At 40.1% G+C, this 14,769-nt stretch overlaps 1 protein-coding gene across 1 annotated transcript in view; it reads left to right on the top strand.

The window, feature by feature from the left end:
* The window catches only part of CPNE4 (copine 4), a 367,095-nt gene that overhangs the window by 340,803 nt on the left and 11,523 nt on the right, over positions 1–14,769 (top strand). The window contains exons 12-14 of the mRNA XM_019508845.1: positions 667–718; positions 6,264–6,397; positions 12,129–12,365. Coding sequence (XP_019364390.1) covers positions 667–718; positions 6,264–6,397; positions 12,129–12,365 — 423 coding nt within the window. The remainder of the gene's footprint in view (positions 1–666; positions 719–6,263; positions 6,398–12,128; positions 12,366–14,769) is intronic.

The following is a 14,769-nucleotide window of genomic DNA, read 5'->3' as shown; positions in this document are numbered from 1 at the left end:
CTGGACTTGATGCTCTTCTGAGGTCCCTTCCAGCCCTAAAAAAAAGAAAATCTTGCATGTTTGGGATTTTTATCATGGATTTTTCTTCTTGTTCCCCACTTCAAATTTAAGCACCAGTTGTTCTTCTTACCTTTATGAATGCAGTCAGTTACATTTTTTTTCGTCCTTGTAGCTGGCCAGATTGTAAACTACTTATTCACATTGAAGGGTAGTGCCAATTGGTTTTGTGTGCGTTACTGCTAGCTAACGGGAATGATGTCTGCAGGATGAACCTTTTTCAACTCTCATCCAGAATGTACTTTTGAACTATAAACATGCTTCTAAAGCTTTTCCTAAATATAAGCTTCTCTTTTGTGGCCAACACTACTACCACTTTTTGGGCAGCATATTTTCTTGAGATTGTGTACGCTTAAGTGTTCTTTTATATTCTCTTGTTTGTCTGTTTGTTTTTGTTGGCAGATGCTTCTTTGATTCCAGCAAATTTTTATGTCACTGCAGCTCTGCGGGGAGTTCCAACTCACTCTGAATTTCACATGACTGGATCCAAGAATTGTGTGGTTTAAAACGGGAAGAGTGTGATGGGTATTTGTTTGAAAGCCAAAAGGCAACTTGGAGCCAATTTCCAGTTCTAAAGCTTTGTTCTTTTTCTTTTTGGTGTCTATGTAGGTCTCTCATGATTTTGCAATCAACTTCAATGAAGACAACCCAGAATGTGCAGGTAATGCCTACATTAAGGAAAATCAACTGCTGTACTTCAGCCATAAGCAAAGTACCACTGTGCTTCTCATGGCTTGTACTGGTAATTGTTTAAAATGCCCACTGAGGGGAATGGACAAACATTTCTAACTAGTTAGTGATTTTAGATGCAGTGTTTGCAGTGTTCACCTTGAAGTGCCTTAACAGGGCCTAATTTTTAGAAAGTGCCAAGCATCTACTTTCTGAAAAGCAGGCCCTCGAAGTACATCAGGTTGAACACCCAGTAACTGAGCCACCCAGGATTACTAGTCACTCCTTAAAATTGCAGCATTCTATTTGCCCAAAATTTTAACTCTGGCTGAGGGGAATGCTGTGTGTCTCAGGAGGATTCCCTCAGCTAGGTGAGCCACACACCACAAGCCCATCTTAATGCAGCATAGAATTTGGTCTTTGTTTTTCTATCTGAAAGCTGAACTAAAAATTGGCACTGATTGCTAATAACAGTAGTTAAAGAGGCTAAAATTGTTGACTAGATTTAGATAAATGTGTTGTAGTTATAAGTGACATACAGTAATGATTGATGCTTTGACACTAATCTCTTCTGACACAACTCACTGCTTACTTTGCACAAGTATTACAGAGAGAAACTAAAAGTGCTCTCTCTTTATATCAGAGCTGGGAATACAGAGGCTTTCCCATGAGAACACTGTTAAAACACCTTGCTGGATGATTGTCACTATTTCAGGCTTGTATTACTATGCTAGGTCATTCCTCCTCTCTCTGATCAATAAAACAGCCCTTTGGAAATACTCTTTTCCCTCTGTCTCCTCCACTGCTAATTTATGCTACTATGGAGTTTTCCATAGTATTCATTCAAAACTGATATGGAGAAGGAAAATAGGCTCAGGACCAGGAGTAAACCGCATGTTCAAACAGGCAAGGAAATGGAGTTCAGAAAAGAAAAAAGGAAGTGATAAAGGGAAAAAATGGCAGTAAAGGTCTGCACTTCTCTGTTCACCATGTTATTTATTTCAGCTGTCATGCATCTTTAACCCAGTCTTTCTAATATGGGTCTAGTAGATAATCCAGCTTTATGTGCATTCTGGTAAGTGTGAAAACTCAGCATTGTGTGCATACTTGCTTCCTCAGCCTATGGAACTCAAGTTCCTCAATTTGATTTGGATAACCTGGAGGGTTAGCACAGCATTTTCATCTGCTTACCAAGGAAAGTTAAAGGGAACATACAGAAATGACATTTGTCACATGATCAGCCTCTTCAAAGCAGTCTACAGCCATGCCATGACACATACGCACAGCTGCTGAGCACTTTAAAAGTGCCCAATCGCATGACAAATTAGCCCTCATCTAATGGGGGATCAGATAAAGTCACTCCAAAATGGATTGACTTTGGAAACTTCTGTTTGCAGTTGGGGCTCAGCAAATGCAGCCCAGCCCTGTCCCTGGTGCTTTCTGCAGGAAGGGAGGGGGAAGAAGGGAGCGGGAAGGAGCTGCGGGCTGGGGTTTGCCCAGCCTGAGCTGGAGTTGGGGGCGGGTGGCTGCATTGGAGCCCTGCCCTCAGCTCTCCCCTTCCTCCTCCAGCTCAAGCTGGGCAAACTCCAGCCCACAGCTCCTTCTCTTCTCCCTCCCTTCCTGCAAAGTGGAGCTCAATTTCCTTCCCCACCCCTCCTGGACTCTGCAGCAAATGTCTATTGAGTTGGGGGTGGGGACGGGGGGGGGGATGTGGGGGGTGGAAGGGTCACTCTAATTTATAGTGCTTTTTGTGAAGTGCCATGACTTACAGCAGGGAGTATAACACTTAACAGGGTGCCTCATGCTTGACAGATACAAGAAAATGTTCTAAGACTAAGGAGCTTGTATACAAAAGAAACAAAAGTATACAAAAGAAAATGCAGGAAAAGGGATGGTAAGAAGTGAAAAAGTAAGGAAGGAACTGTGACATTCCTTAGTTGTTTTTTGAATGCTGCATTGGCTTAGTTTTTTGTTGTTCATTTAAATTTGTTACCTTCTGTATTTAAGACTTAGTCATCTGATTAGTTAACACTTCAAGCGCATAGATATTTAGGGCTAAGAAGCTGTAGAAAGCTGTGATGCAGCATGAGAGAGACTGTTTGGGGGAGAATTTAAAACCACAGACTCAAAAGGAACTATCAAAACTGCTTCTCTTATTCAGTTTGCTTGGTACCATTAAAATAATGTTGAGCTAAGTAAAGGCCAGAAAGAGAGCATAAATCATGTAGTTTAATCATTATTTGCAGTTTGCTCATGAATTGCTTGCCATGGTCTGTTGTTTAGTTCCTAAACTAATTATTCTGTGATTTCTCTTTAAGTTTCACAGATACCCTAGTTAAATTAGATAGCACAAAACATAACAAGGCCAATACTTTCTCTGTAAAATGAATGTTCCTGTGGAAAAAAAAGAGGTGAAAGAAAGAGTTTAAAGGCAGAAGAGGCAAGGGTTTTTGTGATATCTTTTATTGAACCAACTCTAGTTGGGAGAGGTATTGAGCAAGGATTTTGCACATAATAGATGTTATATTTTCAAAAACTATGTAAGTTTGATAACAATATTTTTTGGTGAATTGCTGCTTGGTTCAAGCTAAAATGGATGGCTCCTGTTATGAAAAAACATATTTTTGATTCACTGGTGTTCTGTTTTTCTTTTGAAGAATGAAATCCTATTTTATATGAAAAGTAAACTTGTCATTGGCCAGTATGTAACATTAATATCAGGGTGAACAATAAGGCATCATGCTTCTCTGAACAGCTTCTATGTAAAGGTATCACCTCTTGACTCAGGAAACCACTTGTTAAAATAAGGGCTTAATGTGTGCATGTGGTGGCAGTATTCCCGTTAGTACTTCATTGCCATCAGACCTAAGAAAACAGAAACTGATTTTTTTTTTAAATTTGTACATCAGCAGATTTTCTTACTAAGTTTCCATCACTAACTATATGGTAAAATATCTCAGAAGGCTTCAGGTTGCATGGCTCCTTATTTGGCCTGTAGAACTTCTTTTATTGGTGGCCATTCATGAGCTGAATAGAGTCTGGTTTAACTTGTAGTGTATGTCTACATTGCAGTCACTGTTTCATAGTTGGTAGGGTCAAAAGGGACCTGAGCAGATCATCAAGTCCGACCCCCTGCCATGGCAGGAAACAGTACTGGGGTCAAACAACCCCAGCTAGGTGATTGTCTAGCTTCCTTTTGAGGACCCCCCAGGGTAGGAGGAAGCACCACTTCCCTTGGAAGTTGGTTCCAGATCCTAGCCGCCCTGTTGTGACTTCAGGTCGTGTTAATGTAGCTTTGAAGTAGATAGCTCCAATAGTTGTAGCACTAAGCTTAGGGTGGTCTAACTACCTGAGTATTTACCCAGGGTCCCAGATGGATTTTGGAGTTTATATTGAATCCCATGCTTCCATCACTACCACACTGTTAAGACTAACTCTGATATGTTTATACAAGTCACAAATAGGCATGCCTTCAGAGCTTGCAGGCCTGGCACTTAGAAAAAAATATTTATCTGTAGACTGACTGCTTTTGATAAAGAAATTATTAAGCTGCAATAAAAATGGAAACCCAGGAGGCTGTTTTTATATAGGCACTTTTTAGAGAAACAAGCTTTACATAATTTCCATTCAGGCATTTGATTGAGCTTACATGGTTTTTATTGTTTGAGAAAGTAAAACAGATGTAAAATTGCACAGCCTGTATTCTGAGCAATTACTTTTGTCTGAAGGTACACATAGACAATCGCACTTTGCAGTTGAATAGACTAGAGTATTTTATCCACAGTTTTCAAAGTGCATTATGAACAGGAAGATTATTAATTTAACGTGAAGAAAGTTGCACATTGATTAACTGGGTAACTTGAAAAGCAAAGGGATGTTCAAGGCTGATGAGCTACCCAAATTGTAATAGGCTTTAGGCTTACAGAGATAATTGATCATAGTATGTCAGAAAAGTGAATATCTTTTGAAAGGCATCACCAGTAATTTTATGCAAAAATGATGCATTTGTATAAGAAGTTCCTTCACTGATTCAAATAAATCCTTCAGAATATATCACACTAACTTGGAGAAAGGGATTTATTTTGTATAATATTTTAATTAATAAGTATTACATAGATATGCGGGCCTTAATGCGAGAACAAGTATATAAGGAGCTCCTCAATGGCTTCACAACTGGGATTTAAGCAAAAGGGTTTCCAAAACAAGAAAAAATCTGCCATTACATTTTATGGTATTTAATCACTGTAATTGCCAGTGGACATTTTGTCACATATTGCTGCAAATTTCCAATCTGAACAGCTAATCACAGCTAGCATTAAAGCATTTTCTCTTCCCTTTGACTGCTGTATGTGGATGGGAAAATAAGCTCCCTGGTTTCATAACACTAGGTAAAGATCAGGAGGGCCTGCTCTTGATCGTTCCAATCTAGCAAGTGAAGGCAATACCCTTATAATGTAATTATGGAGTCCTTTGATTTGGTAGGTTTGTGAATTAGGTTTGTGTCCACAAATTCCATTGGCATCAGTGAGAATTCCACTGTGAATCAAGACCGTATTAGGGTCTTACTAAAATTATTTCACTGTCTAGCATCCTCCTTCAAAGTTCTTCAACCCTTTACTTTCTAACACTGAGTCTTTAATGCTTTAGGTTTCAAGGTAGGTTGGAAGTTCTAAATATTGCAGCTAATGTATATCACTTCAGAAGATTCTTATTTCCAAGGAAAAGGAGCTGAGATATAACCAGTCCCCGTGCTCTGATCTGTAAAAGTGTCTGCAAAAGGCAATTTTCTCTCGTCTGCCTGAATGCCCTGAGATGAAATAGCCAAGAATGGCTAGTTCTCATCAAGACCTATTGATTGAATTTTATTGTTCTGGAGACAGCCAAGTGCTCTTCTATTTCTTCTCACTTCTAAAACTTTTGCTCAGGTTTCACATTTACCCTGACAGTCATTATGCAAATTCACCCCAAAACATTTTCTATAACATCAGAAAGTAAGGCATTTAGTATATGTTCTGGTTTCTTAACAAATGTTGGTCTGTTTAAACAAAGTGGGAGTGGGTCAAAAGCTAGCTTGATGATGCAAAATAATTGCCTGCAGAGTAAGAGGAAATATATCAAAGGGATTCTTAACAAAAATCTATGTTGCTTTAGCGTGAACATTCACCGGTGCCTAACTGATGACTTACAGCCTCTAGCAAACATGAGTCTAATGCATTCACAGATTGTGCTTGCTAACTCCTCATAGTAGAACTAATACCTGCAAAATGTACATTTAAATGCTTCTGCTAAGGAGAAAGTGAAACAATGAATTATATATTGCATAAGAGCAAAAGGCTTATGAGGCAGAAACAACCGCTTCTTTGAAAGAAAATGGAGCCATTTAGTTCTTGAGTTAGAACTGCATGAAATCTTAAATTCATCTAAAAATAGGATGAAGTGGGCTTAACTTCTATTTACATCAGCAAACATGATACCAGGGATACGCTGCTTATTAGCTTGCCTCTGAAGTCTTTTTATTTTCTCTTTGTTATTCCAAGGGATACAAGGAGTTGTGGAAGCGTATCAGAGCTGCCTTCCAAAGCTACAGCTTTACGGGCCGACAAATATTGCTCCCATCATCCAGAAGGTGGCTAAATCAGCATCAGAGGAGACCAACACGAAGGAGGCTTCGGTAAGAATAGTGACCTGGCAAGGTTGGAGCTCATCTTTATTGAAAGTCAGGAAGGTTGGGGACAGAAAACTGCATAAACCGGTTTGACCCAAATCAGTTAAGTCTGATACTACATTCAACCAGGTTTATCTCAAACCAGTTTCAGCCATTTTCAAACTGGTTTATGTGCACTGAACATCTGTTCGGTTACAGGTTTAAACCAGTTTCTGATAACTTAAACTAGTTTATGTGTAATGTCTGTCCCTAGCCAAAATGGCATGCTTAGATATAAGAAATTAATAGGTATATACTCGTGCTCATACTCATGCTAGGTAAAGTATGAGTTTGCTTTACCTAGACTAAGAATAATCCAATAATCTTTTCCTTTATCTCAGGTAATTAAGACTTGTCAGTATAGAAGATGTCCTGTTCAGGAACATTGTGTTATTTCTTCCTACCCCAACTTTTACTTTCAGCTTACTCAACATTTTAGATAGAAATGATCCTACCTTGGGCAGGGGGTTGGACCATATGATTTCCTGAGATCCTTCTCAGCCCTGTTTGTCTCTCATTCTATCATTTGTATTGCAACCTCACCATACAATGTCTAAATCCATGTCTATGGTCACTGAGTCACACTGAGTAATGAAACTGTGATGAGAGAGACTTGGAGAACATTATTTAAAGATTATTTCTGTAATCTGTGGCATATAAGATCTCCATCTAAAAGATATTCATCCACAAAAAGGGAATGTTTAATTGGCAAAAAGTAAAATGAGTTCTCCAGAAAACAGCCAGAAAGTTCATGCAAAACAATAGTGTCTTGTGGTGTTTTCTAGTAAGTGACCATCACCCCTTCCTGTGGCACTTTCGTGATCCATGTGCACAGGTTCACCCAAACCAATCCTTCTTTGTTAGACATATCTGATAGGATCACCCTACCGTCATGAGTTTGTCAGGATTTCAGACTGTGTAAAGCCAGGGTTGTCATATGGATTTCCTTCTTTGCAAAGCATCTTAGACCCCTGCAATAACATCACTACTATTGTTATCTATAATATATAATACATATATAATAATGTATGTTATGTATAATAATATATCTTTTAACAATAATAATACTTGGCATTAGCATAGCACAGATTACCTTATTATGAAAGCTTTGAAATACCCTTTACTCAATCAAAGAAAGGCAGCGACCTTGAGGCAAAGTCCAGTGCTAGGAGCCAGGAGAAGTGGGTTCTGTTCCTGTCTGTGCTGCAAACTCCTTAGGTAGGGATGGCAAAAGCACTTGTCCTTCACTGACTTCAGTGGGAGGCAGCACCAACAACTTCTGGAAATCGAATCTCTCGTATGTCTCTGGGCAAGTCACTAAGCTGCTTAAGGCCACTATTTCCATTATAAAATGGAGATGCCAGTAAAAAAAAAAAGGGATTTGTCTGATGGGTGTTATGAAACTGATGCCTTTTCCTGAGAAACTTGGACAAGAGGTGCTGTAGAAGGACAAAGTGCTGTTACCATTGTTTCATAGAAGAATTATCAGTGGTACAGGAAAGCCAAATGGTTTGTGCAGGGCCTTCAGCAACTTATTCATGGCTACTATGCTGCCAGTGACCCTTGTAAGCTTATTTTAAATTTTCAGCAAAGATATCCATAGAGAAGATGCAGAGTTCAATTTGTTTACTTATTACTAAAATATAAATCCCTTTTAAGCTCCTCCCTCCCCATTCCTACTGGCCTTGTTTATCTTCTGTAATTACATTCAGATTGCGGCATTATCTTCAGATTCCTTGAAAGATGTTTCTGAAGAGTCATATGTTTCTCTTTTCACGTTCTGTTTCACCATGCTACATCACAATTTCTGTGAAGCCACTTGATATTCTGTGGATTGCTAACACTGCAAATGCCACTTACATCAATATCGTAGTGATGGACACTTTACAAATGACTACATTACAAAGATCTTGTTTAAAGCTTATTGATTTGTAAGCTGGACAGAAAAAAAGAAATGTTTGATTTTTCCACTGCCTTTCACCTCATGCAGTCATCTATGTCTGTGAAAAAGGCTTCAAATCAGGATGTAGTAGTGTTGCAGTGTTGTTGCCATACCCAGGGTAACCCAAAGTATACCAGAAATCAGTATGGTAGCTCTGTAGATTCACTTTTCAGAGGCATAAATGACAGCATAAGATACAAAATTTTACAGATTCTGCTTTAACTGCATTGATCTTAGAATAAGGATCAGCAACCTCTTACTAATGCAAGATGCAACTTGTGACCTTGCCAGTGCCACAGCTACCATTCCCGTTCAATTGCTCCAGTGAAAGCAAACAGAGGCTGGAGCAGCTCGCTAGAACAACCAAAGGTGATTTGTAAGCCCTTAGCAAAACACGGACCAGATCAAATGGCTGGGGATTGCCAGGCTCACGATAAAATGCAGACTTAAGGTCAGACTTTTGTGGGCCAGATTCAGTCTCTTTATAGGTCGAATCTGTCCCATGGGCCACAAGTTTTTGGTGGTAAACATGAATGGTTAAGAAAAATTCCTCTGCAGACAACCCATTTAGACCAAACTGCATAGAGTGAACAGGAACTTCTTTTGTTCCAGTTCTGTGCTGTTCCAGGATCATATCTAATCTTGGGTGCAATTAGGATGAAGAAATAAACTCCAGCACAGTTTGTGCTGGAGTTTATTTCTCCCAGGTGCAGTGCTTACATGTGTGCCCAAAACTGTAGCATGCTGAGCTGGGGCAGAGAGCTCCGGGCCATGGGCTATAATGGGGAATCACTAAAATGCCTATAACTTTGTCATTTCTTGCCTGATTCGGAGGACAATTGCAAGAATGGTAGCCCCTTCTGAGGGCATGAAGGCTGCCAGTTTCAAGGATATAGGTGCAGGAGGTTGTATGAAATTGCACCTTAAACTATACAAAGGAAAACTCATATCACTTGCCATTAGCGGCAGACTCCTCCTGGGGAACACAGGCCCCGGGATCTGCGTTTGGGATGACAGCAGGCTGCTGTCCCTCCCCCAGAGCACTGGGATTGGAAGAGATCTCAGGGACAGGTCGCAGACACTGGACAGCTACAGATGTAAATATCAGAGCAGTCCTTCCCTGCTTCTTCCCCCACCCTATTCTTAGTTTCTGTTTCCCTGCAAGCCCGGCTCCAAAACTCCAAAACTTTCCAAAACATTTCAGATGGTTTTGTTTCGTTTCAGAGATATTTCAGAGCCTTCTGTTTCATTTTGGATTTGGTGTTTCAGGCACCGAAACGGGCCAGAACGCCTCCAAAATGAAACAGCTGCTGAAGTTTCGCACAGTCCTATTGGACAGTACTGTTCTACCACAGAGTTAATTAATGTACTGTGCCCTAATATGGGTGCACATGTAGATAGGAACGCTTTATTAATTAGTCGACTCCGTAGTAAAACGCATATGTAGATGTACCCCCTCAGTCTGAAAACTATGGTTATAGAGCTTTTAGTTTGCTCTTGCTGCCATAGTTAGGTTACTTTAGAACTAATAATAAGTCTGTAAGCCTGACATGCATGGCAGTTTCTCTAAGCTGAATGATTTAAATGCATATGGTAGAAATGTAATGTACTTATTCTTCCTCTTTCATACTATCCAAAATGACTCAAAACGAGGGAGAAAATGTATTACCTTATATACAGTTGGCTCTGACAATTTGCAGGTCTAGCAAAGCTGTTGGAGACAGAAGTCAAAGAAATCCTTGCATGCCTCAGAGGAGAAAACTGCATTATGTATCATGCTAGGACAGGTCTATACAGTGGTGCATGCTCTTCATCTCAGTTGGGTCTTTTCCTAAGCTTTCTTCCTCTATCTGGTATATGTCTGCAGGATGTTAGCACAACTCTTAGCACATTTTTATATAGAGTAGTTTAATGCAGAAGAGGAAGAGTGGTGAATTATAACATGATGTAACCTTTAGAAATTAGACCACTTGTCTCCAGACTAGAGGCTGTGGTAGTTATGAGTCAGGTCGTGACTCCCAGAGATCTTCTAAATCCCACAAGGCCGCACTTACCTCGTATGCCCTTCACTAATAGGGTGGAGCATTACCGCACCTCACCTCCTGCCTTAGGAACTATTTTTGTGCCCACACTTGCCCTTCAGTAAGTAGGACCCAGTATGGGTCAATTTAACTCTTCTACACTAGGAGTAAATGCCCTAGTTGAGCCCTCATTGGGAGGTGAGAGTTCCTGCAGGAGGGGACAAGGAGAAGTCCTACAGAGTAGCTGAGGCATGGTAAGTCTCTGCTCCTTGCTAACTGCAGGCACGTTAATAGTAGTAGCTCTGTGTATACAACTACTATACTTGGGCAATTTGCACAAAATTGTCTGCCTGTAAATGCAGTTGTGACTGAAATAATTTAGGGAAGTGCTGAACTAGCTCTGCTGCTGAATTAATGTGTGACCTTGGACAAGTTCCTCCACCTCTCTGAGCCTCAGTTTCCTTACCTTTTAAATAGGGATGTTAATGTTTAGCCACTTGTGTAAGGAATTTTGACATCTCTAAATGAAAAGTGCTGCATGCATTTTATTTAGCTTTTAATTTAACTTGTGGTCATAACTGCATCACTGCGTGTCTGAGAGGCACGTTCAAGGGAACTTTCGTTGACTAAAATATAAGAAACTGCAGGCAGTGTTTTGCACACCTAAGCTTGGTTACATCTGTGCTTTTATACAAAAAGGGAATGATATTGCTGAATGACTTAAAGATAAACATTTCTTGGTGTTCTTTTGTTTCCACATGCAGAAGGCAGTGAACATGTGTGCATGTGTTTGGGTTTTTTTATGTATGTCTGTATGATATTGTAAACAAGGCTTCCTTTTGTTCTGTTTTTCTATGTTGTCACCATGCATACAGTAACAGTTCTGCTGCTCCTTATATAAGAAACAGTTTGTTTCTAAAGTACAATCCTTTACACTCCAGTACTTCAGCTTCCTTATTGCCCAAAAAAGAACCAACTACAAGTAATTCTTCTTCATTATCAAATGAAGATCTTATATCCCAAGATACCAAAACACTTACCCTCAGAAAGTAGAGAATGAGAAAACCTGTCCTCAGGAGTTTTGCATGGAGAGTATGAAAATGGATATAGTGAGTTCCATATTCATTTTTCCACTTCCACCTCACCCTTTCCCTGGTAGGGCTTCAGTCATTCTTCCAGATCACAGAAGGGCTCTTTCCATTGCCACCAGTCCTTTTATGGATGTCATGGTATGGGTAACCTGCACCTTCCACAATTGCAAAGCTGGCACTCTGCAAAGAGCTGCTATAATTCCATGGTGATTCTTTTGTCTCCACCTTTCTTCTTCTTCCTCTGATTCCCAGCCAAAGAATGTATCCAGGAACCACCAGTAGAGGAGAGTAAGTGACACAGAATACAGACTTGGGCAGCATAAGACTGTACAAGTCTTGATCCCAGCAGCTGGAAGTATGCCCTTTTCTTCAGCAAAGTAATTTCCTTGGCTTTTCCCTAACTCCTAGAAATTAATCAGGTAAACCCAGCTAAGGACAATCTAGGACTTGTACCCAAAGGATGTTTGTTCATAAGGAAAATGCACTATATTCTGGGAGCATTTGAAAGCTCTCTTTTTCAAAACAGACATGGTCCAAAATTATTGCTTTAGTGGTTGTGAGAGAGAGATATAGTGTAAAAGTCATGGTGCTTAAAATAATGAACCAATATTTTTTTTCCTCTCCCTCTTCACTCCTGAAACCAGCAATACTTCATCTTACTGATTCTGACGGATGGTGTGATCACAGATATGGCTGACACCCGAGAAGCCATTGTTCACGCTTCCCACCTGCCTATGTCTGTCATCATTGTTGGGGTTGGAAATGCTGATTTCAGTGACATGCAGATGCTAGATGGTGATGACGGGATCCTGAGGTCCCCCAAGGGTGAGCCAGTTCTTCGGGACATCGTCCAATTTGTGCCATTTCGGAACTTCAAACACGTAAGCCAGATTTTGGGTCTGTTTGTGTAGAGGCTAAACTGCTCTTAACTGAAACAAGGCTTTGGAAGCGCTAGCCACACGGCATTATTTGTTAGGAACAAGAAATGGGGAAAATTAAGAACTGAAGGAAACTAAGATCTGTTAGTGAAAGGAAAAACAAGAGTGTATAAAAGCGCTGGTTCAGTGGACAATTTATGTGGATTTTAAAACAATCTGAGCCTCAAGGCCTGCATTTGTCAGTTTTTCCTCCATCTCCCCCTCTTTATTTCTGTCTGCCTTCCCCAATTTGTTTTTTACCTCTTTTCCTTTTATTCCTTTTTCTACTTCTGTTTCTTCCCTTAAGGTCATGACATCCATCATGGTGGCTTTCTCCATGTATAGGCTAGAATCACCATGAATTTGAGTTTGCAGTTCAAATTTGAGCTTATTTCTTTGAAAAATTCAACCTCCTAACCAGCAGAGACAGGTCTACATATCATGAGGCCCAGTGCTCCTTGTTTTCTCCACAACCTTCCCCCTCTCTGACTCTCCAAGTTCCATATGGCTCCAACAGAGCTGTGTTACCAGGAACTTCACAGCACATCCTTCCAGCCACAGCTCCCCTGAGCCTACCTTCTGGGGATGCAGTGGAAGGAGGCAGATCAGAAAAGAAGTGAAGTGAACAGGACCAGCATTAGCTTCCTTGCTAAATCTGACAGATGAACATTGCAATGGAAAATTGATACTTGCCATCACCTCCTACACTGCAGCTCCATCTCTCAGGGGCATTTACAGGGGCAGGGAAAGGTTAGCACCATCCCACAGAACCAGCACTCCCACACACAGCTAGTCTTTACAGGATTCTCATTTCTATTGGCATGGGTGGAGCAGATAGCATATCTATTACCAAGGTACTTTTTCCTGTGAATGGTTTGTCTCCTCTTTTCCTTGACCCTCATTCATCCTTTCTTTTGCTCCATTTCTCTCCCTTGCCTTCTTCCATGTATGTTTCCCCTTCCTACCTTTTTATAGCCTATCTACCCATGTCTGCTGAATTTTTGCATCAAGGAGCCTTGGAACTGTTTTCAGGTTTTGATTTTGCATAGTTCTTTATGTTACATTATAGAGGCATTTATTTTTCTTGTGGAACTGACAGGTGCCCATGTCCTAGCGGTCTACAGTACTTGGATTTCAGGAGCATTAGGGTCATGTCATGTCACGTTAAGAGTTGTTCAAGTGGGTTTTCCCTCTTCCACTTTGGTAGCCTTTCCTTTTTATTACTACAAGGAGATTCTTACTTTATTTGAACTTTTGTTTATTTTAACTCCTTCCTCTTCCAAATATTGCTTTGCTATATTTTACTGACACACACACACATCCTTCCCACATCTACATGAGATATTTTTGGAAGCATTAGCCCCATCCTCACAGGATTATCTTGTTCTTAACTTCTCTCCATTTTATTGCAGGAATTACAGGGAGACAGATTCCCAGCTGGTGTAAAACTGCCATTATTCAATTCATTTAAGTTAAGAGCATGATGACAGTCAGCTGAGGGTCTGCCCAAATTTGTACATATATCCATTTACACGTCAGCAATGCTACAAGGCTGGCTATTAAGTACCGGCTTTAACAAGGTCTGAGCGTGACCTGCTCATAATTCATTATTCCCTTTCTACAGATAATCACAGTGTGCAGCTTTCCATTTTAAGCGTAGTGTATTGTAAAAGTATTGAGAAGCAAGTTATTTATGAGTTGGTGCTAGACCTACTTTAAATTAGCTGAAATATGTTTCTGTTGGGGACTGGCAAAGCCAGCTGCATTCATTATTTTTAGTTTCACATTGTGACTTTATGACAAAGTTGAAATCGTCCTTGATTTTAATAGATTAACGCCAATGGTAGCGATTCCATTTGGACTCTGAATATATTGTGCTGCTACTGACAACTTGTGAGTGGTTCTTTGTGTGATTTTAATTGCTAATGCTGGCTAAATTACAAGTATATATTATTTTAGTAGTTTTAGGTTAATTTCCATTAATGTGAAAGGATTACAAGCTTGGAAAGTTATTAGATACATTAAAGAAGAGAAACTTGATCTTTCCACTAGACATCGATAACATTTACCTTTGGCTCAGCTCTGGAGTAACACTCCAATTCATGCCCCTGGAGTGGTAGTGCCCCTTATATCAGAAGAACCCACATACCTTACCGAACTTGTTATGTACTCTCTTCATTGAGATCTTGAACATCTCAGTTTATAAGGCACACAGGTGCCAGTGTAATAGATACCAGCTTGTGAGGATAACCATCTCCGGATGAATCTAGTTAGTACAGGAAGCACCCAGAATAAGACCAGAAACAGAAGTTCCTCAAATATCTTACCTATCTAATGCAGGCTTAACTGAGAAGCTTTCCCTTTTGTG

The sequence above is a fragment of the Gavialis gangeticus genome, unplaced genomic scaffold, assembly GCF_001723915.1.
Source record: "Gavialis gangeticus isolate Ggan-Ray unplaced genomic scaffold, GavGan_comp1, whole genome shotgun sequence".
Classification (NCBI taxonomy): domain Eukaryota; kingdom Metazoa; phylum Chordata; order Crocodylia; family Gavialidae; genus Gavialis; species Gavialis gangeticus.
Note: the sequence above shows the minus strand (reverse complement) of the source record. Positions and strands in the feature narration are given on the sequence as shown.